A 25,245-nucleotide genomic window follows, 5' to 3' on the forward strand; every position below is an offset into this window, starting at 1 on the left:
ATTGAACCACTGTACTCACATGAACTGATTTAAATATGTTTTTAGTACATTAATGGATCTTGAGAGAGGAAGTGTCATTGCTCCCTATGGAGGCCTCACGGAGCTATCGGATTTCAACTAAAATATCTTAATTTGTGTTCCGAAGATTAACGAAGGTCTCACAGGTGTGAAACAACATGAGAGTAAGTAATAAATGACAGAATTTTCATTTTTGGGTGAACTAACCCTTTAAGGTTAATTTTTAAAGACATAAATTAGGAATAAAATTCCTTTTGATTTTGGGCTGAAATATGATCTGGGCATTTTTTCTGAGAATCACCCATTTGTGGAATGGACAAGACATGCTATCTACGTGGGTTTCCTCCTAACTTCTCAGCTCCTCAAGCATTGCGGTTACAGTGAAACTTCATTCAGTTTTGTCTGTTTGCGTGTGTAGGATGAAGACAACGCTGAGGGTGGGATTTCATAGTCTGTGGTATTTGAAGCATCAAGACTGTGGGTGCGAACACACACACACACATACATGCATGCAAAGTTAATCTCTCGCTGAGTTGAAAGCCTTGGCAAGCTTGGAGTCCTGCTGTCTTGCATGCAGAGCTGCCATCACCCGGAAAATGCGACAATGAACATCTCTCGCGTCCCTTTCTGTCATTCTGTCGCTCTTGATCTCTCTGTTAACACAGCTGTTGTGGAAAGCGACCCTTTGCTGTGTTTCTCTCTCTATCTTTTGTCACCCGTGATATAATCTGTCTCTCCTCTCTATGTACTCTCTCTCTACTGACATTTCAGATGGTAGGTGTGAAGACACAGGTGTGAGCATATTTTCCTGGTTCCGTTCAGTGGGCTTGTGCGCCTCTGTGTTTGTGTGTGTGGTTGTTTAGCCTTTTCCTTGATTTCTCAGCGGAAAAGACACTAGCGAAGCTCTCCGGCACATAAGTAATTAAAACAGGTTGACACTATTAGGGGGCGAGAGAGAGTTGAGAGGGGTGACACACAGAGTCATGCATTACCTACTCCTCTGTAGCTCTATGGGGCCTGTTAGAAAGAAACACGATAGCTTCTAGTATTCTGTCGTGTGGCTCCTGTGGGTTCATCTAGTCTGAAGAGTCATTTTTTCAACGTTAAAACACTTTTTTTTTTTTTCAAATAGCAGCTTAATATGCACGACCAACTTATGTCTAAGCAAATCAATCGCAGGTTAATTTCCCTCAAATGGTCTAAAGTCTCAACCTGTGATTAGAACCAAAGTTTCTTGTTAGTGTAACGTGGACTTAAATACATCATGCTCACAATAAGCAAGCAAACATCCAGTACATTCTATATCTTTCATCCCATATATGTACAAAGTGTGCGCAGGTGTGAATGTGTTATTATAACAGTCATTACTATTAATTCGTTGAATGCATCATACTATGGTAGTTAAGCAGTGTCGTCATATGTTAAATGCACCAGACAGAGCAACACTGGCTCAACCAACAGAATGAGTTTGGGGTGGGGCTGTTTGTTTAGTCAACCAATGGCAGATTGAGGGAATGTTCAATAAAAATTGTTTGAAAATCATTATTTTTGTGATTCTGTTTAATGAGGCAAATGGGGCTGAAATTACACACCTTACCTTTAAACAGTCTGTCCTTCTTTAAACTGACCGCCCCTCTTCTAGTATTTACCCATGTATGGTCATTTTTCTCGTTCCCTGTGTGGTCTATCAGTAGATCTTGTGTTCAGAGGAAATGACAAGAACACTTTTTTGCTCTATTACTTTGACATGCGGCTTTGGAGATGACAATAAGGTCAGAAACCTACTCTACACTTTAGCATACTTTTAAAAAGAGTACTTATGGAAATAATATACTTGTGTAATAACTAAATGTTTTCAGACACTTAACTGCATGTTATTTACAATGAAATGAAAATGCATAAAATAAAATCAAATGTTTAAATCTATTTTAAATGCAATGAACCGAAGAGAGGACCCAAGTAGGATTTAAAGGGATAGTTCAAACAAAAAATTTCCCATGATTTACTCACCCTCAAGACATCCTAGGTGTATATGACTATCTTCTTTCAGACGAACACAATCAGAGATATATTTAAAAATATCCTTAGTCCTCCAAGGTTTATAATAGTAGTAAAAAAAAAAAAAAAAAGAAAAGAAAAAAAAAAAGAAAAAAAAGCATCCATTCATAATCTATGTAATCCATACGGCTCCAGTGGGTTAATAAAGGCCTTTTAATGCGAAGTGATGCGTTTTTGTAAGAAAAATATCCATATTTAAAACTTAAACTTCTAATTCGAGACCGGTGTTTTGTTTTGCTCTCTCCTCTGCGCCTCCATATTCGTCATTGCGTTCAAGTCAAAGGTTGCTCTTCCGCCCAAATCGACTTGCGCAGTATGTGTACGGTTGTCCTTGGACGACTAAGGATATTTTTAAAAATAACTCAGATTGTGGGTGAGTAAATCATGGGATAGTTTGCATTTATGGGTGAATTAGCTCTTAAAGTACATCTTTGTATGCAATTTCAAAGCTAAAATACTTTATATATAAATAATAAATAATAAAATATTTTTTGTCTTTGAAATATGGTTGAAGTGTACTGCTGAATATCCTGACAAGCATTTATGGTAAACCTAAATATACTTTAATAAAAATTACATTGAAATTTATGCCATGTATTTATATATCTGTAATTACACGTGCAATGATGAAGTTGCAATTTAGTACATTTAACATATATAACGCCTGTTTCACACTGCAAGCGTGAGCGGCGCGTGAGCGTAACTACACCATCACTCCAGCTGCAGAGACGTGCGAGTATCTTGGGTTTGATTTGGGTATGCTACAGCCTATATCTCTCTGTGTAATAACTTAAATAATGTTTATATATCATATTATCTGGCTAGTTTACTTTAGTTTTTTATAATACACCATACTTTAACCCAAACTGAATAATTAAAAACAAGTTTAAATCTTCTATAATTATTTTTGATTCTTAATTTTCTTTTCTGTCATACTCAAATTCTTGTTAAAACACTTATTCTGAGCATTTTGAACACTTTGTGTGAAATTATATTTATTTTGTCCATCAAAAGTGTGCTTTCACTTTAATTGAGCGTCAGCAGCGCAGCAAAAATAGTATCATATATAGTATAAATAGTATATATATATAAATAGTAATCATTTACAGTATGTAAGGTAGCAATGATAATACATGTAATGATGTCTGTTCTCTACCTTTGCATCTCTCCTGCATTTTGTTTTTTTTTTGTTTTTGTTTTTTAAAAAAGTCTCTACAGCTTTTGGCCAGTATTTAGATTCATTTACCATAAAAACCGCACAATATCTAAACTCGGAGAGCCTTTAAGTCACGGAAATGAATGAGTTCGAGATAAGGAGCTAAAACTGGCAACCAGCACATGGCAGCTGCACTAGATAATAGCTGAATTGTTTGGAGGTCGGCTCATGTGCTCTGTCTGGAAAGCATGAAAATATGGGACAACAACAAAGTTAAAATAAAAAAATAAAAAAACATCACTCACAGTTGCATGACAAGGTAGAGGTGTGATTTACACTCAAAGATGTCCTCCAGGGAAACTATGTTGGCATGTTTAATCCTAAGAGAAAGAGAAAAGAGGCAAAAAAAAACCCATGTCAACCCAGGAATAAGGCAAAATATCTATAGGCTTAGTACTTCTTGGTGCTTCAGAAATAAATAATATAAAAAAAGATAAATAGAATGAAAAGAAGACACACTAAAATCATGTTGACATGCTATTTCTGTCTTGTAGCATACCTTTGAAATAGTGAGTATTTTTTGTGGTGATCAACATTACATTATATTACAAGTGCTGTTGACTAAGCTTAATTGTATTGACCATGAAATATTCCTTTAAGGCATGATACCAAGAGCACTATATGCAAATTAGTTTGGGTGGAGTCGAAAGTGTCAAAGAGGGTGTTATAATTAGTGTTGCTGCAGCTTGACGGCTCATACTAACAGCTTTAATCAGTCTGTCTCCGTGTAAGCTGATCTGACCACAGATCTCTCCTCGTCCAGACGAATCTCTGCCACAGTGTTCTAGACCGTTAAACTGACCCAGAGATGCTTCATAAATATTTACCAAGGGGAATCAGATTTCTAGTTGTCTATAGCCTCAGATGCAATGTAAATATGAAACCAGGTCTGAGTGCATTGAATCCTGAGAAAGAGAGTGAGAGGAAAACCAGACAGAGGGGGAGGGAGAGAGTTCTCATTTGGTTTCATCAAATGTCTCATGCCTATTACAAACATACTGTAAGGCATGTTACTAACAACAACATAATGTGACATTTGCAGAGCAGCTGGCACGGTGAGCCACTCGTAGCAAGAAGGCAACAGGCAGAAACCTCTCACAAAAGCGTGGAGAAAAATGCTTCATCTTAAATTTAATCAGCGGCCTTCAGGGGTTCTATAAAAGATTTCCTATCCATTTTCTTCTCCATAGGGATTTCAAAACATTCTTCAAAAAGAGTTCAAAGCCATCAACCAAAGCTACGAGGCTCTGGGATGAATCACAATACCAGAAACTTTCTTTTAAAGCAAAAATTGGATAGCAAAACTTATTATTATTATTAGGGAATGAACTTCTCAACTACTCATTGGGAATTATGGATTCAAATCAGAAATGAACAAAAAAAATGTAAACTCAAGACTTAAAAGTTTTGAATTAAAACAATATTTTTAGGGTTGGTGTGAGGACCCTATTGTAATTGCTCGGCCTATTCTTCTTCTTCTTCTCCGAAATGAATCACATTTTTGAACATGCTCGAAGCATGCTCAAGCTCATGAACCTTTGCACACGCGTCGGAAGTGGTGAAAATTTACGTCTGATATGGGTTTCAGAATTAGGTGTGGCAAAATGGCTCGATAGCACCACGTTTCGCCATGAAACAGGAAGTTGTTGTAAGTCAGGCATACAATGTCCGATCTGCGCCAAACGTACGTTTGAGAACAGTCCTGCCCTGAACACATCTACATCACAATATTGAGTTATAGTAATAGCGCCACCCACTGGCAACAGGAAGTAATATGTTAAACACTGTGATGCACTACTAACAACATACTACAATAAACAATTGAGTGCTAAACATGCTACAAACAATCGTAACCTGCTAGCAACACTTAGCTGAGTGCTAAAGCATGCTATTATCATCATGAAACAGGAGGTTGTTGTAACTCAAGCATATAATGATCAATCTGCCTCAAACTCGACATGTTTGCCCTAGCTTGAAGACGTCTTCATGCTAAAATTTAGTCATAGTCATAGCGCTACCAGCTGGTAGCAGGAAGTGTGGCAAATACAAATGACTGTCATAGCTCTCATATATTTATATACTTAAATGCATATTGCCCACCGTGCTCTGTTGTCCTAAAGCCACCGAGTAGCGGTGGCACGGGTGCGAGGGCCATTTCATTGCTGCTTGAAGCTTTAATTTAGTTTAGAACTGCAAGCAGATTGGACTGCATCTTTCTTGTGTTTTTGAGAAGTCTTGTAGTATTCAAAAACTCCAATAGATAGATGGATATGCTATCAACAATTCAAGTCCACAGTCAGTTATACCTTAAATACAAACCCAATTCCAAGTTGGGACACTGTACAAATTGTGAATAAAAAAGGAAAGCAATAATTTACAAATCTCATAAACTTATATTTTATTCACAATAGAATATAGATAACATATCAAATGTTGAAAGTGAAACATTTTGAAATGTCTTGCCAAATATTGGCTCATTTTGGATTTCATGAGAGCTACACATTCCCAAAAAAGATGGGACAGGTAGCAGTAAGAGGCCGGAAAAGTTAAATGTACATATAAGGAACAACTGGAGGACCAATTTGCAACTTATTAGGTCAATTGGCAACATGATTGGGTATAAAAAGAGCCTCTCAGAGTGTCTCTCAGAAGTCAAGATGGGCAGAGGATCACCAATTCCCCCAATGCTGCGGTGAAAAATAGTGGAGCAATATCAGAAAAGGAGTTTCTCAGAGAAAAATTGCAAAGAGTTTGAAGTTATCATCATCTACAGTGCATAATATCATCCAAAGATTCAGAGAATCTGGAACAATCTCTGTGTGTGAGGGTCAAGGCCGGAAAATCATACTGGATACCCGTGATCTTCGGGCCCTTAAACGGCACTGTATTCACACACAGGAATGCTACTGTAATGGAAATCACAACATGGGCTCAGGAATACTTCCAGAAAACATTGTCGTGAACACAATCCACCGTGCCATTCGCTGTTGCCGGCTAAAACTCTATAGGTCAAAAAAGAAGCCATATCTAAACATGATCCAGAAGCACAGGCGTTTTCTCTGGGCCAAGGCTCATTTAAAATGGACTGTGGCAAAGTGGAAAACTTCTGTGGTCAGACAAATCAAAATTTATTTTTGGAAAACTGGGATGCCATGTCATCCGGACTAAAGAGGACAAGGACAACCCAAGTTGTTATCAGCGCTCAGTTCAGAAGTCTGCATCTCTGATGGTATGGGGTTGCATGAGTGCGTGTGGCATGGGCAGATTACACATCTGGAAAGGCACCATCAATGCTGAAAGGTATATCCAAGTTCTAGAACAACATATGCTACCATCCAGACGTCTTCTCTTTCAGGGAAGACCTTGCATTTTCCAACATGACAATGCCAGACCACATAGTGCATCAGTTACAACATCATGGCTGCGTAGAAGAAGGATCCGGGTACTGTAATGGCCAGCCTGCAGTCCAGATCTTTCACCCATAGAAAACATTTGGTGCATCATAAAGAGGAAGATGCGACAAAGAAGACCTGAAACAGTTGAGCAGCTAGAAGCCTGTATTACACAAGAATGGGAAAACATTCCTATTCCTAAACTTGAGCAACTTGTCTCCTCAGACCTCAGACGTTTGCAGACTGTTATAAAAAGAAGAGGGGATGCCACACAGTGGTAAACATGGATTGTCCCAACTTTTCTGAGATGTGTTGATGCCATGAGATTTAAAATCAACTTATTTTTCCCTTAAAATGATACATTTTCTATTCAGCTATGTTGTATTCTGAATAAAATATTGAAATTTGAACTTCCACATCATTGCATTCTGTCTTTATTCACAATTTGTACAGTGTCCCAACTTTTTTGGAATCGGGTTTGTAGATTAGTTAACCAAAATACATTTATTGCCATTTTGTTAAACACAACAGTCATCTAAACAGTCACTAAACATATGAGATACAAGTCAGATTGTTAAGAATTATTCAGCATAAAGGTTAAATTTAATTCAACAAAAGTCACAGTAAAGACATTTATAATGTTACAAAACATTTCGATTTGAAATAAATGCTGTTCTTTTGAACTTTTGAACATTTAAAGGATCCTGGCAAAAAATGTATCATGGTTTCCACAAAAACATCAAGCAGCACAACTGTTTGAAACATTTATGATAATAATAATAAATCATCATATTAGAATGATTTCTGAAGAATCATGTGACACTGAAGACTGAAGTAATGATGCTGAAAATTCAGCTTTGATCACAGGAATAAATTACATTTTAAACTAAACTAAAATAAAATAGAAAAGAGTTAATATTTCATGAGACTTAATCTTACTACCCCTAAACTTTACAATGATAGTGTATATTTTTATAAAATTGAATATATGTGTATTATATGTATTGATATATGAAAATGTAATCATTTATTTTATGTAGTTACAAAGGTATATAATGTCATCATCATCATCATACTCAATCCCAAATCTGTCTGACACAAGTTTCATCCTTGTTTGATGACGATTCAGGGAACTCCAAAATGAACGAATCACATCATGTGAAGTAAACTCTTACAGAATCCGCCTGATCAGTGCAGGGAGCGGTGAACACTGCGTAGGAACCCTGAGAATCAGAACGCAGCTTGTGACATATTGAACAGACTGTACTTCCTCCCACACAGCCTTGTATTCATTCAAATTAAATATGCTGTCTATTCTGACTAAAGTTTATGAGGGGGTGGATTTTGTATTAGTCTAGTGCATAATAAAGAAGAGTTAAAGAAGCATGTATAAACTAAAGTCACACATCTTCCTCCGTGACCCCTGATTCTCAGTTTTCACTGCCCCCACAACAGCCAACAGTCCAGCTGATTTTCATTGACTTACAGAAGGACTGCGTGAGTGTGTGCGACATGCGGGGGCTCTAATTGAGCTGAACGGTGGAATCCCACACACCTCCCCACTGGCAATACGACACAACAGAGGCACCTGAATGAGTCACTGAGGCTCTCTTCCTCTCATTCTTTCTCTCCCGTCAGCAACATGTACACTCACCCACTCCCCTTCTGTCCTTTCAGGCATTCTGGTGGCCTAGTCTTTGCCTCCTTCCGAACTACACACCACTCTGACCCACACAACTGTGGGCAGCCACGATTCCAAAACAAGGATATTACTGTTAATGAAAACTATTGCTATTATATATGACTATTTTATTTTCATTAACTAATATAAAATAAAAATATTAGTATAAATGTGTGCTAAAATAACAACAAAAACTGAATTAAATCAAAGATAAAATAATTTCAATTGTTGTATTTTCAATTAATGCTGGATGGTCTAAGTGGCATCAAGTTATCATCTTGGAAATCAAATTATTTAGTGTTTTTATTTTGTGTGATAATGTCTCAATTACACCAAGAACGATAACTATAAGATAATGATAAAGATTTAGTTATAAAAATCATTATAAAATGTAAAAGAATAGCAAAGTCCACACCACAACTATAACAATGTCACAGAGAAACAATATCGTACACAGAAAAGAGTTAAATCATCTCTGCTCAGAGAACATATGGTCCCTCTCTACAAAGAGTTAAAATAACACTGAAACAGAGTTAAAGTTAATGAGATAATATGCTGTTTGTGGAGTTGTTTAATCAGATCTTGAGAGATTTATTGCCTTTTATCTTCAGTTGATTTCATCTAAGGCTGTGGCTGGAAGTCAGTTGTAGTTATTGTGTTTCTCTTCAGTGATTCTGCTTGTTAACAGCAGGTGTTCATCACTAATGCTCAATCATCACTTAATTATCTCATCAACTTTAACTCTCCTTCTGTGTTACATTAACACTATATAGAGAGGGACCATATGTAATCTGAGCAGAGTTGATTTAACTCTGGGGGTTTTGTGGTGTACGGATCACTTTCATAAAATAAAGGGTTTTTTTCCAGCCGATGAACAATAAAAATATCGGCAGCCAAGCAGAATCCAGAATTCTTTGCAGTGTATTCTGTTGTACAGGCCATTTGAAAAGTAGTAAAACGGTCTTAGTGTTTCATAAAACATTAAAAAGCTTTATTGAAATTCCATTTCATCTTGTGCTACTATATTTCATTTGAAAATGTCAAAAAAGAACATTGTTAACATTGTTTCTTTCTTGGAATTCCAAATCAACGATTGTAGCACAAGTGAAAATCAACAATACTCTTCTTTATCAGTGTACCCCACACTTTAAACATGTAACTCGATTTTGATGTTTAGTGGATTTAGACTTAGACCTGGTTGTAGTATGGATCACATCTTCCAAACTGGCATAGGATAATGTACCAAAATGGCTGACTTCCACAACAATCTTTTTCATCTCTGTCATCACCCTCATTGCTTCTATCCTCCTTGATCTTCAGCCTCTTCCTTTCTTACTATGGCCTTATTTTCTAATGCACTGCTGTCACTATCATCAATACTTTCTGGAAAATGTACAGCTTTCCTCTGTCTTCTATAAAACTTACTAACATCAACCTAAAACACAGGCAAAAAGGCTATTATACTGTCTGCCAGTAATGAACAATAGTGCCAGCTACATAAGAAATGTATCCCCTAAAAGGACTTTGTCCATTATGCATAACACACAGATTTTTTGGTCTTTGAGTTATTGATTTTACAAAATATGCATTAAAAATGACCAAAAACTTTAGAAAACACATTTGAATGTACTATGATGTGCTTATGTCTCCTTCACTTCCTTGTTGCCAATAATGTCAAGCACATGGCATATACATTTTGATTTTATTGGCTGAAGGGAATGTTATATGATAATACTAAAATGTAATTTTGTTATTGTTGTTGAATGTTATTATTGTATTTTAAATTAGCCCACCATAGAGGGCTAGGGCTGTCACAATAGCTGCACTTCCACTGCCGGGCCAAAGGCGGTCATGCTAGTTCGTGCCAGACTCCTTAGGACCAAGGGCCAGGGTTTTTGGGTGAGGGGGTGAGGCCATATTGGGCTGCTTAGGAGAAGAGGAGGAGTTGTTGTAGTAGAGTGTTGATGCCTTGTTGTCATTTTACGCCAGACTGCTTCACAAATGAGGGTCAATTCAACACTGGATTTGCACAAAAGATTAACATGACGGCACATGCTATTCGATGAGTTGAATCACATCCACAGCATCTACATAAATGTATCCACTAACCATTCAGAAATGTCCAGTTTCATTCTAAAAGTTGTAACTTCTTCCTGAGTCTCTCCATCAGAGTCGACTCCGGTTTGAACAATGTAAGGTTGAACACCGTTACTGACAATCCTCATTTTTGCTGCGTGAGATTCTCCAGCTTTGTTTTTGTTGAGCGACCGAAGCGAGGGCTGTTAAAGCTCCGGCCTCTTCTGGAAAGCGGGTCAGAGCAGCAGCTCATTTGCATTTACAGGGACACACACAAAAACGGCATGTTTTTGCTCACATCCAAATGGGGCAAATTTGACAAGCTATAATAAATGATCTGTATCGGTATTTTGAGCTGAAACTTTCACAGACACATTCTGGGGACACCAGAGACTTATATTACATCTTGTAAAAGGAGCATTATAGGTCCCCTTTAAGTAAACAACAAATATGCCAACAAACGGCTGCGTTATCATGTTTGTTTTGCTATCTTGCTAGTGATTTCTGATAAAACTTCCATTTGATGGGGAAATTATGGGTTTGTGTGACGTTGCTCCAGAGAGGGTGAGTTTTAGTGAAGCGCTGCGGAGTTTCTGGCACGACGGTGGAAATGCAGCGTGGTTTTGGGCTTGGTGCTACAGGTCTGAGGCTATTGGCCCGGCCCGGCCCATTGATAGCCCTGGCTCGCACTGGCCTGACAGTGGAAAAGTGGCTAATGTTGTTCACTACATGATTATTGTGGCCAAAACAATAGATATTACAATATCTTTAGAAATTTCTGAAAAATAAATAAATAATGCTATTGGTCATAATTCATTTAAAAATAAAAACATTTTGTTTTAGGCCAATGAATCACTCAAAATATATGTAAGGAGGCAAAGACAGAGTTTGTTACTATAGCATACAAAAATAATTTGCAGTTGATCTGCATTTACTGCAGACTTTTTTTTAAGGAATACAAAAAAAAATGGCAAGCTAACCTTTCTCGGGTACGGGTAGAGTGTCTCACTTTTGTCAGTCATCTCCTCAAACATGGTTTTGTAGCTACACACTACATCATCTTCTTTTTTTTAATGAGGGGTGGCTACCAGTGTTCATATGCAGTACTGCCACCTTCTACGCTGGAATGCCAAACTGATCATTTATTGTTTTGTTATTTACAATGTTATGTGTAGCATTAGAATTATAATATTTCATTTTTCAATTTTCATCACAGTTACTGTCAATACTGGTCTACTGCGACACTCCTAACATGACTAAAATTAATGTATAAATCATTTAACTGACGGTTAAAATACAAAACAAAATAAAAATTGGAAAATATTTCCAAACACTAGTAACACTGCTTCAAAAGTACAAAGTGCTTGCGCTCGCTGACAGCAGATATGAGCGAGGCCCTCAAGCTGTCCCAGGGTGCCCTGCGCTCTGGTGTGCACAGTAAGGTCACTGAACATGTCTTTCCTTGAGGACGCCCTGTCGGATTCACAGTGACATAATCTGTACATCTTACACAACACTGACATCACAATCCTGCTGTATCATCCCTGTGGATGACAAAGACCCGGGGACTGTCCCTACAGTAGATTACTGTAAATTGCTTTGAATGAAAAAGCATTTGTCAAAAAAATGACAGTTAATCTGTTCAGTTGAGATACAGAGTTGTGCCACAAGGGCATTTGAAACGATACAGACTTTAGCTCTGTTCCAAAACCTGGAGCTGTCTCACTGTCTATGAACTATAAGGGCAGATGCCTTCTCAGGCAGCATGCTAACTGTAACCGAACCTCATACTTGACTATTTAAAATGATCAACATAAGACTCAACTCATAACTGATACCAGTAGAGTTCGACATTAGCATGTTGCTAAGCTAATCTCACAAAATGATAATATGTCCAATGAAATGAAATGGAAATCTATTTTTTTAAATGCATATTATTGATCTTATAGTGAACGATTCATCCATATATACACTTTTCAATTTTTTGGATATAATTTTTGATTAAAAAAATGTCATAACTTCCAGTGAAACGACGGACTGGTGATGTATGCCGTACTTCTTTCATTATTTGGTCTGTTAAACTTCCTTTTTACAATTGACTGCAAGCTCACATTCAGATCTGACTCCATCCAGTTAACAACCGACGGACCGAATCAATACCCCGCCCTACAATCTTTTTCTTTTCCGATAAATCCGTTTCACTCGAATACATGTCACAGTATGGAAGAAAAGATCTGTCACTACTTCTGTTACATTGAGACTTTAAAAAACAAAGAGTAAATATACAAAATAGTGCCCTGTTAATTCATTTGAGCTTTTTTTTATACTTTGTGGTGTTGACCGAAAAGTAAATTTTATTTAATTCATTCGCCATCTTGGATGGATTTTTTTTCCCGCTGATGTTGTAGCAGTGCATTCTGTGATTTTTTGGCCAAAATGAGATACCTTATAAGGCAACATAATGCTGCTGTGCCTACCTTTTAGAACAGTCATCACTTTGAAACCTATGATGCCTTAAATTGCTGTCAAAGAAAGGCATCTCATTAGGTTCTGGAACAAAGTTAAATAAATAAATGAGGATGTATTTGATTTTGTAATACCCTAGTTTAAGTCTAAGGCCAGCATTGTTGAGAAATGTGACTTTGCAGTAGGCTGTGAGAGTGTTTCCTCATTCACACGTTGCCTCAAATATCTCTGTGAACGCTGTGCCTCTTTGCCTGTGGTAACCCAGGCAACCCAGACACTAAAAATAGAGTTGGCTGCTCCGGCTTCAGTCATTCCCACAGAGCTTTATGATTCCAGCGGTTTAAACATGTGATTCTTAACACATGCACAAATCACTTCACGTCCTCTCTCCCTGAGATAACATGGCTATTACATATAGATAAAGAACTGCATGGACTTTACAACTCTGGGCCTCAGTGTTCTTACAGCTAGTAGGTGTTGATATTTAATGTGTGAATGTGTGTGTGTGTCATATACATCTGTAAGTGAACTAAAACAGCTGTTTCAATGACTCACTTGTGGAGCACAGCGATCTCATTTTCAATGCTGTTTTCTTTCCCCTCCAGAGCTTTTTTCGGGATGCACTTAATTGCCACTAGTTTTCTCGTCCTCTTCTCCTCTGCAAGCACCACCTCAGAGAAAGCCCCTCTGTAAGACAAAATCCATCAGAATTCAGAAAAAAACAGGGCTCAACAGACCACCATCAAGGTCCTACAGGAACAGATATACAAAACATTTAGACGATAAATAGCAGGTACATTTCACAGCATTTCTAAGTACATGAATGAACATTAACTACCAATCTAAGTACATAATTCATTTAAAGTTAATGTTGTTGAGTAAATCTAGCTTTTTTATAATGGGTTCTCTGGGTTGGCTAAGAGTCTAATTGGGGGTTCCTGGCTGTGGAAACAAACAAACAAACAAAACAAACTATGAAACATTGTTGATAATTGAAATATAGATTAAATAAAATATCTATATTGCATTACATAAAAACGTAAAAAACAAAAACTTCAAAATTAAAAATGGGAAATTTTGCATTGGCGACTAACTGATATAAATAAGTTTAAGTAAGTACTAAACTTTAACTACTATAAATGGTAACACTTTATATTAGTGTCATTGTTACATGTAGTTACTGTAGTAATAACTGGAAATGATGCATAATTACATGCAATTAACCCTATAGCAAACCCTCACCCTAACCATAAACATATTGTAAGTACATGCAGTTAATTATTATTACTACTCGATACTTAAATGTACAATTACACTTTAATACTGACAACTTAAAATAAAGTGTAACCCTATAAACTAATATTTAATTTCACCATTTGATACCATGCACTTATTGTGCACATACATGTTTTTATATTAAACCTTAATCCACCCTTAAACCTAACCTAACCATACCACCAGACCTGTCCCTAACCTTACCCGTAACCCACCTCAACATGAACACAGTAAGTACAATGTACCTAACAATTATTTTTTGATGTAAGTGCAGAGTAGTTAAAGACACCTAATATAAAGTTACATAGGAATATATATTAAAAAAACAACAAAACAATTATTAAAACTCAAACATATAAATGAATATTATATATATATATACATACATATATAAAAGCTAATTCAAAATATTAATAAATACTATAATAGTATATAAATAATACTAAAATAACTTTAGTTCCTGGGTCAGAAAAAAGTTGGCAACCACTAAAACAACGACAAATATGCAAAATTCCTACAATTGTTGGCAGGAGTAGCATCCTGTTGGAACAGCACTCCTTTTATTTCACTATTAATATGATCAACAGATCTTTACAGTGCAAGTCGCAGATGGGTTGAATGTTGACATATTCTCAAACAGACTTGTTTCAACAAGAGCTAACCAGAGACGACATGTAAATTTGAGTTCTTATCTCCAAATGTGAATGTGACAAGAATATGTGTCGTGCCCACAGAGAAATCTCATTGGTTCAAATTACCACTGCACATAGCTGCACATTAAGTGTCATGTTTAACCACTATAGTGGGTCAGTGAAAGCATAGGAAAACAGGAAGCAGATGTAAACATACTTCCTCTGAAAGGATAACAGCACAGGCAGTAAGTTCTCTAGAAGAGCTTAAAGGGATCATTCACCCAAAAAAGAAAACCTTGTTTAATCGTGTTCAGGTCTTTTCAAACTTTTTATCACTTTCACACATTCTTGCTGAATAAAAGTATTAATTTCTTTCAAAAAAGAAAGAAAAAAAAATACTGACCGCAAAATTTTGAACGATAGTGTATATTGTTTTTTTTTAAATAAATGCTGTTCTTTACATTTTTATTCATCAAAGAATCCTGAAAAAAGTATCACAGGTTATTAAAAATGTAAATGAGCACAACGGTTTTTAACATTGATAATTATCATATTAGAATAACTTCTGAAGGATCATGTGACATTGAATACTGGAGAAATGATGCTCAAATTCAGCTTTGCATCACAGAAATAAATTATATTTTTATGTATATCAAAATAGAAAACCATTATTTTAAATTGTAGTTATGTTTCACAATATTACTGTTTTTTTCTGTATTTTTGATCAAATGTGCATGTTATGGACTGGGGGAATGCACAGTGCATGCAGGGGGTGTGGCCTCAATAATAGCCCTGCAGTAAGTAGTGTGCTGTGTGAATGTGATTGGGTAAAAGAAATCAACTAAAATTGCATTAAATATGGTTGTTTTAACCAAAATGATGCTACAGGAAGTTTTTTTCAACTACATTTAAGTACCCTGTTATAGGCTAACCTGCAATTTTGCAAATTCCCTGTTTATTCTCATTAATTCCCATATATTCCCGTTAATTCCCATGGAAAGTTTCCCGTTTTGAAAATTCCCATACAAAGTTTGGTTAATCTTCGAAACACAAACGTTTTTTTAAATGGAACCTGAGATTTTCATGTCCTGGTAATCAAAACTTAGAAGATCCAATCCATATTAAGCATTTTAATCGTGAAGAGACATGCTCACTTCATATGATGATGAATAGATTTAATTTAGGCTTTTATTAACATATAAACACACATACATAGAGCACATCACATACGGTAAACACAGAAGCTCAAACTTGCATGTATGATGCACGAGAACCAACAAGCACGTTCTAGCATGTGTTGTGCACACAAGCTTCCTGTTTACCATATGCAATGCACTTGATGTATGTGTTTGTAAGTGAATAAATTAAATCTGTTCAGCATTAAAAAAGTGTGCATATCTCTTCACAATAGTTTGAATTAAACCACTTATGTCATATGGGTTCATTTCACAAAGCCTTTATGACCTTTTTTTGTTAACTGGACTTTCCCATTGAGAATGGGCAACAAATGTTGATCTAAAGTAACCATATAGAAATTTGTTGCCCATTCACAATGGGAAAGTGCCCAAGCATCATCCCTCGGTGACACTGTCCAGCAACATTGCAAGCAAAGCAAGCCAAAGGTCCGGTGAAAAATTATTTGCAGAGTGTCGATTCAACTTGAGTTGTTTCAGCTGGCTTCATACCACTGTCACAAGACATAATTTGAACAGAGGATCTGTGATCAGGCCTAAAAGCTCTGATATCATCAGCAAACCACCCAGCCTGTTCAATATTTGAGAATAGAATAAAGATTAAGAGTAAACTCATTATTAAACAGGATGTGATTATAGCTCCTCAGCGGCACAGATCCGGCCAGGCAGCCTTATCCCAGAGAGCTCAGCACCGCCATGGAGGACAAACACTGATATGATGCATAGTTAAGCCTGTACGCGAATGTGTGTCCTGAGCACATGACCAGAGGACAGGGGAAGACTGTGGGCTAAACCGGCGACGCTGAGCCTGCGAGGACACATACAGGACATATCCCATCAGCCCATGCACGCGTTCGAGTACAGCAGTGCCGCACTAGTGACATGACGAGCGTAAAACAGCAGACTGTGCATGTGTTGGACATCTTGTGCAGTGTTGTGACCTCATCAAACTCAATATGGTTCAGCAACTGGAATCAGTTGCTCTACTGTAAGGAAATTGCACATTTACACACTGTCTAACTAGTCTAACACATGCAGGCAGAGCCTAAAATAAACACTCACCAAGCACAGAATGCAAGTAAAATAGCGGTTGGTAACATTTTTATGAATTCTAACCATGCAAAACTGTGAGAACATGAACAAATGTGAACGACGCTTGGGATAGCTGTTCTCAATTTTAATGGCCATAACATGGAAATAATGATCAGCTTCGTTTCTGAATTATCAAGGACACAATTTTTATTTCCTTTTTTAATAATCTATTAGTGTGTTGTTAACTTGCTATGCAGTTGCTAGGGTATTTGGTGGTTGTAGGGTGAGCTGGGGATTGTGGGATGTTAGATAGCAAAGCAGCACATTCCTCTCCGGTCAGGGACACAAGAGGACGGCCATCTGGTGGAACCAGGGGATGTGGACTAGATTACAACACAGGCCTGTCTGTTGTGGCTTCCTCATTATGCTTCCCAAATGACACCGAGGACAGAGAGAGGTTGTCTGGGGGGGCAGAGATGGACTCCAAAACATGATCTGGAATTATAACGTTATGCCTGAAAGACTCATTTTCATTAACGCTAAACCTAATTCATGTCGTGATTGTTAGCTGTGCTTTTAATTTTCATTTTTATTGAAATTGTTAGTTTTTTTCAGTATTGGAAAAATAAGACAGTTTATTTTAGTCATTTGTTCACCAAGCTTGTCACAATGCACTCTTGAATTGAAAAATTTGCTGCCTACCATTTGGAACAATCATTGACATCATTGTGATAATGTCTATGTCACATTCTCTATCCTTTATGTTTTCTTTCCCTCCATTAAGCACTCTTTTCCATTAACATACTTTCTATTTCTCTCTCCTTCTTTCTCATGTTCCATTAAAAACACACTTTTGCTTGGTTTGGCCACTGATGAAGTTGTGGTTTCCCTGAGAGGAAACAAGAGGTCAGGAGCAATGCAGATGGGAGAGCGACTTCCAGTCCGTGTTACATGACTCTCACATCTCACTTTAGAAGGATGAGCCTTCTCGGAAAGAAATTTTAAAGGAATAGTTCAATAACCACTGCAACCAGTTCACTCAGTCAGAACTGTGTCAGTAGAAATCATCACATGAAGTTATCATATGGCTACTTTTATGATACATTAGGGCTGGGACAATATATCGAAGCATCGAAATTTCTGGATCGATTCTAACATTTTCCGAATGTGTCGCAAAAGCTTAGTTTTTAATAGTAGATGGCACTCTAGGCTAGTTTTTAACCGCACGCTAAAATGCTCACAAAGAAGAGCGCTCGTGCGTTCGGCCGAGTCTGAGAATATACTTGCACCTCAGAATGCTTTTATGACGCAAGATTATTGTAAACAGCCCACTGTAAACATCCTTGTAATTCGTTTCAACTTTTTCAAACTTGAATGATTATTTTATAGAAGGTTCAAGTGGAGTGTGTAAGGAATTGGAAGGAAACAGAGTACGGTTGTTTCTAAAGCACACAGTGCCATCTGCTGTTAAAAACTACGCTTAGAATTGATTCGAGAGAGAATCGCAATACATTTGGAAAATATCAGAATTGAACTGGACTCATTGGTACCAATGGTAACAAATGGTAGTTTGAAGGAGTTTCCCAGAGAAAGGAAACTGTTCCTCAATTTCGCTTTGGCAAGCTCTAAATCAACTTTGTCTTGGTCTGATCTTTTTCGAAATTACATCATACAACTTTGTTCTTAGATTTTGCTTGAAGTAGGCTATATACTGTATCTGGGCCTTAAATCGTCCTTTTTGTTTTAACTGCATGGAAAAAGTGTAACCAGTAGATTATTAAAGACTTCTTCATCTGAGTTCATTTTTGGGTCAATCATTTTAAATTAGAGCACTGAGGCAAACAAATTACATCGTGGTGTGACATTCTTTAGAAAACAATTAATCCAATCTAATTAGATACCACAAACAATTTAATAATTCATCTCTCAAGAGACCGACGCTACATGACATCTTGCTTCCTGAGGCAGTGCTCAGCCTAAATTCAGTTTAGTGCAGGTCCCACAGACTTGACACGGAACCGTCATTTCTGCTGATTGCATTATGTAATGTTCCTTTAAATAAACAAAATGCAGGTGCAGCTCATGTGCTGGAGGCCAGACTGAGACCGAGATCGTGTGAATCAAGTCAGATGGTCAAGTGTCTCTGAACGGATGCCATATATCTCGGTTAAAGGATTAGTCCACTTTCAAATAATTTACTCACCCCCATGTCATCCAAGATGTTCATGTCTTTCTTTCATCAGTGGAAAAGAAATTAAGGTTTTTGATGAAAACATTCCAAGATTATTCTCCTTATAGTAGACTTCAATGGCCTTCAGACAGTTGAAGGTCAAAATTACAGTTTCAGTGCAGCTTCAAAGGGCTTTAAACGATACCAGACAAGGAATAAGGGTCTTTTCTAGCGAAACGATCGGTCATTTTCTAAAAAAATACAACTGTATATGCTTTATAAACACAAATGATCACATTGCACGTGCTTCCGCTTTCTGCATTCTTCAAAACACTTACGCTGTATGTCCTATGCCTTCCCTATTCAACTTATGGAACATACGCGGCGCCAGTTTTGTTTTTTTCCGTATGTAGAATAGGGAAGGCGTAGGACGGCATAAGCTTAAGAAGAATGCGAAAAGCGGAAGCACAGGCAAGGCAATAATTATGAAAAAAGTAAAAAAAATAAAATAAAATAAATAAAAAAATCTAAAAAATTTAAATATGAATATAAATATTTAAATATTTAAATATGAATCAAAGGTAACACAAGTAAACAGTTTTTAAATGAAGGTTTTTATTATGAAGGGAAAACAAAATCCAAACCCACATGGCCACGTGTGAAAAAGTGCTTGCCCCTTAAACCTAATAACTGGTTGGGCCACCCTTAGCAGCAACAACTGCAATCAAGCGTTTGCGATAAATTGCAATGAGTCTGTTACAGCGCTGTGGAGGAAATTTGTAATTGAATTGTTGTAATTCAGCCACATTGGAGGGTTTTTGAGCATGAACCTTTTTAAGGTCATGCCACAGCATCTCAATAGTATTGAGGTCAGGACTTTGACTAGGCCACTCCAAAGTCTTCATTTTGTTTTTCTTCAGCCATTCAGACGTGGACTTGCTGGTGTGTTTTGGATCATTGTCCTGCTGCAGAACCCAAGTTCACTTCAGCTTGAGGTCACAAACAGATGGCCGGACATTGTCCTTCAGGATTTTTTGGTAGACAGCAGAATTCTTGATTCCATTTATCACAGCAAGTCTTTCAGGTCCTGAGACAGCAAAACAGCCCCAGACCATCACTCTACCATCACAATATTTTACTGTTGGTATGATGTACTTTTTCTGAAATGCTGTTTTACATTTATGCCAGACGTAATGGAACACACACCTTCCAAAAAGTTCAACTTGTCAGTCCACAGAGTATTTTCCCAGAAGTCTTGGGGATCATCAAGATGTTTTCTGGCAAAACTGAGATGAGCCTTTATGTTCTTTTTGCTCAGCAGCAATTTTCATCTTGGAACTCTCTTTCTTTCCCAGTCTCTTTCTTCTTTCTGATGGACTCATGAACACTGACCTTAACTGAGGCAAGTGAGGCCTGCAGTTCTTTGGATGTTGTTGTGGGGTCTTTTGTGACCTCTTGGATGAGTCGTCGCTGTGCTTTTGGGGTAATTTTGGTTGGCTGGCCACTCCTGGGAAGGTTCGCCACTGTTCCATGTTTTCATCATTTGTGGATAATGGCTCTCACTGTGGTTCGCTGGAGTCCCAAAGCTTTAGAAATGGCTTTATAACTTTTTCCAAACTGATAGATCTCAATTACTTTCTTTCTCATTTGTTCCTGAATTTCGAAGATCTTTTGGTCTACTTCACATTGTCAGGCAGGTCCTATTTAAGTGATTTCTTGATTGTGAACATGTCTGGCAGTAATCAGGCCTGGGTGTGGCTAGAGTAACTGAACTCAGGTGTGATAAACCACAGTTAAGTTATGTTTTAACAGCAGGTGGCAAGCACTTTTTCACACAGGGCCATGTGGGTTTCGATTTTGTTTTCCCTTCATAATAAAAACATTCATTTTTATTTAATTGTGTATTATACATTTTAACATCATAATCTGGATTTAAACATTCCATATTGGCATTTTTGGGTGAACAAATTATTTACAGTACAGTCCAAGTAGGGACTTCCTGCATAAACATGCTACAATCAGACACAAGTTTGCTTGTGACATGCATTGATTCTTGATGAACTACAGGTCAGGTGGTATTTTTAAATGCCTGATTACAATACCAAACAAATATTTATATTTTCATTAAGTATTAGGTTTTCTTTAGTATTAGGTTTTCACCTGTTTCACTGTCCACACCGCAAAAGAATGATCCATTTTAGCAAGATTTTATATATTTCTATTTTTCATTAAATGGTCTTAGGTTTTTTTTTTTATTTTTATTCAAATATTTTAGGTATTTTTTTGTATTTACGTTATGTAGTAATTATTAATATTTTGAATTATATTTTGTTTATATTTTCAGTTTAAATTTTATTAATTTTGTTATGTGCTTTTGTCAAGTTTTTCTTTATTAGAATATTTCTATTTAGCTTAAATTTATTTTCATTTCAGCTTTAGTAATAATAGAAGTTTTGTCTTTATCCTAGACTCATTGAAATCATAAAACTAAAAGGACAGCTGGCGTAACCTCATCAAAAGTGGTCTGAAAATCCATAAGAACAATGTTATGAAATGCTATAGACGTCTATCATATTCCCATAAATCACAGTGAAAGAGTTGTTATACGTTTCTGGCACACAGATGATGAGAACAGTTCCACTAGGCATGTGATTTAGAGATGAGCACTTAGAATGTGGTCGATCAGGGTCGCACACAAACATGCACAAAAAGCAGCACTGATTGATCTCCTGGGATATTTCTGTTTCCAAAACAGGAGTTACGACCTCACACCTGGCCGTCGGCCGAGCCCGGAGGTTAGCCTGCAGACAATAGCACTAAACATGAACAGACAATATCTGTAATGTCTAGACTAGAAGACTAGATGTGAGACACTAACAGCAAATTCCAAATGTTACTTTTTACGCTGTGGAAAGAAAACCCCTTCACAGCGGTTCACTTCCACATGGCCTTTAATTATGATCATCAGAATTTCATTATTTGATTTAAAGTGACCATGCGAGTAGTGATTCCTTGCAAAGCCTGAAATATTTTACTTAAAGGGTTAGTTCACCCAAAAATGAAAATGCTGTCATTAATTACTCCCCCTCATGTCATTCCACACCCGTAAGACATCTTCAGAACACAAATTAAGATATTTTTGATAAAATCCAAAGCTTTACAATTGATTTTTTTGTTTCCAATCAGTGGTTCAGAGCGTGAAAGTCACGTGATTTCAGTAAACGAGGCTTCGTTACGTCATTAGTGTTTTGAAATTTCAATGGTTCACGTGACTTTGGCATTTCGAAACACATTCTGAACCACTGATTCGAAACAAAAGATACGTAAAGCTTTGAAGCTTCATCAAGCAGTGTTTTGAAATCATCCATCACTAGATATTGTTGAATAAAGTCGTTATTTTGTTTTTTTGGCGCACAAAAAGTATTCTTGTCACGTCATAACATTAAGGTTGAACCAATGAAGTCACATGAACTGTTTAAACATGTCTTTAGTAGCTTTCTGGGCGTTGAAAGTGTAAATAAACTTACTGTCAATAGAGGCCTCACTGAGCCATCAGATTAAATGAATAATATCTTCATTTGAGTTCTGAAGATGAACGAAGGTTTAGAACAACATGAGGGTGAGTATTTAATGAAAGAAATGTCTTTTTTGGGTGAACTAACCCTTTAAGACCAAGGCTTTCAAAAGCAATATAAAAAGTATTCCGAATTTTTTCGTATTTTCAGGTATTTGTAAACCAATCAATTTGACACAATTGTTTCAACAGTTAATCAAAAAAGTAACTTTACGATTTAACATAAATTCGCAATGACCTGTACATACAAACAGGCACATTTATTATTCTCCAAACACCAGTGAGCTACCTTTGTGGCTGTCTATTGTCTATATCTGCAGCTGCCTTTTGAGCCAACATACTAAGTAGCCATTCAAAAGCCATGCTTGCACTGCGCTTGCATTTTGCGCCTTTTGCAGCACCTCACACATGACATAGTATTCTAAGAATGGATTTAAAAAAAAAAGTGTCTTAGATCTTGGTTTTTTTCACAGTTTTTAAAATAGGGGCCTAAAAGACAAGAGTAGGGGGCGGGACGGGCATGGCTGATAATGAAGAACACACTCTTGTTGTTGACAAAACAAGCTGCAGAAGAGCAGAAACACCTTTCCTGTAAAAGTATGACTTCATCGACAGCTCCTCACCTTCATGAATTCATCAGCTTGTGCACACCTGATAGATGAAATGGGGGGAGGGGCTGATGATGCAATGATTGATGAAGGAGATTAGTGGGCTGGGGGGGGGGATTGGATGCGGAGAGACAAGCGACAGCAATCAGAAGATTAACCTTTCATTCCAGGAATAATCGCTGCAGAAGACACACCTAGATTCCACTCGTGCGTGTGAACGGCTCGACAACCGAGAGTGTGTTTGTGGGTGTACATGCGTGCAAATGTGTGTGTGTGCACAAGGATTGGTGATTGAATAATAAATGCACAGGGACACCTCATGGTGTTTACCAGCCTGGTAGAAACACCTGCTCTCCCACACACACACACACACACACACTTTCAGTGACTGCTCACACCTCCACTAGCACATAACAAACAATTAAAAGCCAGAGTACAATCTGTTTTTGAAAAAAGTTAAATAACAAAGTGTTTATGTGACACAATCAAAGACTTAATCTTTCTCTTTTTACAGAGAAAAACAAATATTAAATGTCAAAGTTAAATTACTGTTAATAACAAGCATGTGGCTTTCACTTTAAATATTTACGCTGCCACCCAAACTGCTCTGACAACACTCTGGATGACACACTACGCTCATCTCGCCTTGGGTTAAACCAACACTCACAACATCCTGTAACTGCATCTGTTAATAAGCAGCAAATGGAAATTCAACATGCCATAGTGTGCTTCACATCAATGAAAGGGAAACCATTAAATTGCTATGGCAACTCAGCAGTGATTTATTGGTTCAGCTCAGTGCCTATTCTGATGGATTATGGGTTCTTCATAATCAAATCAAGTACCTGGAGGAAACGGTGCTTCATGACTGGATAACCCAGAACCGAAACAATCTGCAGTTAAACAGGATAGTGTTACATAGAAAAACAAAGTGAAAACAAGCATTATTATTATTATATAACAAACCCATAACCAAACACACGGCGTGTAGCTCACCCCACACTGTTTGTGCGACACACAGGAATCGCACCTCAAATCATTGTGGCTTATAGGTTGTTTGCAATCACGTGGTTCTGGTGACGGGCGAGCAGTGAAAATTAGAATGGAAGAGATGGAGAAAAGTCCTTTCTGTGCTGATTTAGAAAGGTATAAACAGAAAATCACAACATATGTTGGACGTGATCTTTATGTTATGAAGATGAGCGGCTTTTCCACTGAACTGACTTGACTGCCATCGAGGAGGTAGATATAGAGAATGTGAAGCTGCCGTCATGCCGCGTTCAGTTCTAGTGTGGGTTTGTTTATATCGCGCTGCCTTTCTACTAGTGAAGTTGTGAAAAATGTCGCTATTGTAGGTCATTTATGATGAATCCAGAATTGCAACAGGAGCTCACATCATCGTTCAGGGAAAAAAACGGACGATGTAATACAATTTTCGCCTTTTCTACATGTAAAAACACTAAGGGAAGCAGGCTGTGGAGGTCACGGCCGACGACGTATAGCAAATGTAATGTCACCCACTCCCTATTACTCATTAAATAATCACATTGCTGAGTGTTTTTGAATGTTTTGTATTTTGTTTTGGTGTAATAATTAACATTACATTTGCGAGTATGACTCTCATTCGGCTTGTGAATGAGTATAACCTGCACTCAGCCACTTCAAAACAGTTCACAAGCTTCTATGGGTTTGATTTTGGTTGTCATTAGTTGAAATAAATACAAAAAAAAAAAAAAAGTGTGTCAGTGTCTGTCATATAAAAAAGGGTGTCTTTCCGCTGAATGCCCCTCTGATTCTCCTCCGTGGTCATATGGGAAAGTTAATATTTAAAAAGACAACATTAAAACTACACTT

General features: G+C 37.2%; 1 protein-coding gene across 3 annotated transcripts in view; it reads right to left on the reverse strand.

Annotated features, from left to right (window-relative positions):
- The window catches only part of camk1b (calcium/calmodulin-dependent protein kinase Ib), a 68,165-nt gene that overhangs the window by 16,524 nt on the left and 26,396 nt on the right, over positions 1–25,245 (reverse strand). For all 3 annotated transcript variants that reach the window (XM_067388602.1, XM_067388600.1, XM_067388599.1), the window contains exons 3-4: positions 13,463–13,594; positions 3,538–3,612 (exon numbers count right to left, since the gene is read on the reverse strand). In XM_067388602.1, coding sequence (XP_067244703.1) covers positions 3,538–3,612; positions 13,463–13,594 — 207 coding nt within the window. The remainder of the gene's footprint in view (positions 1–3,537; positions 3,613–13,462; positions 13,595–25,245) is intronic.

The sequence above is a fragment of the Chanodichthys erythropterus genome, chromosome 6 (genome assembly GCF_024489055.1).
Source record: "Chanodichthys erythropterus isolate Z2021 chromosome 6, ASM2448905v1, whole genome shotgun sequence".
Lineage (NCBI taxonomy): Eukaryota > Metazoa > Chordata > Actinopteri > Cypriniformes > Xenocyprididae > Chanodichthys > Chanodichthys erythropterus.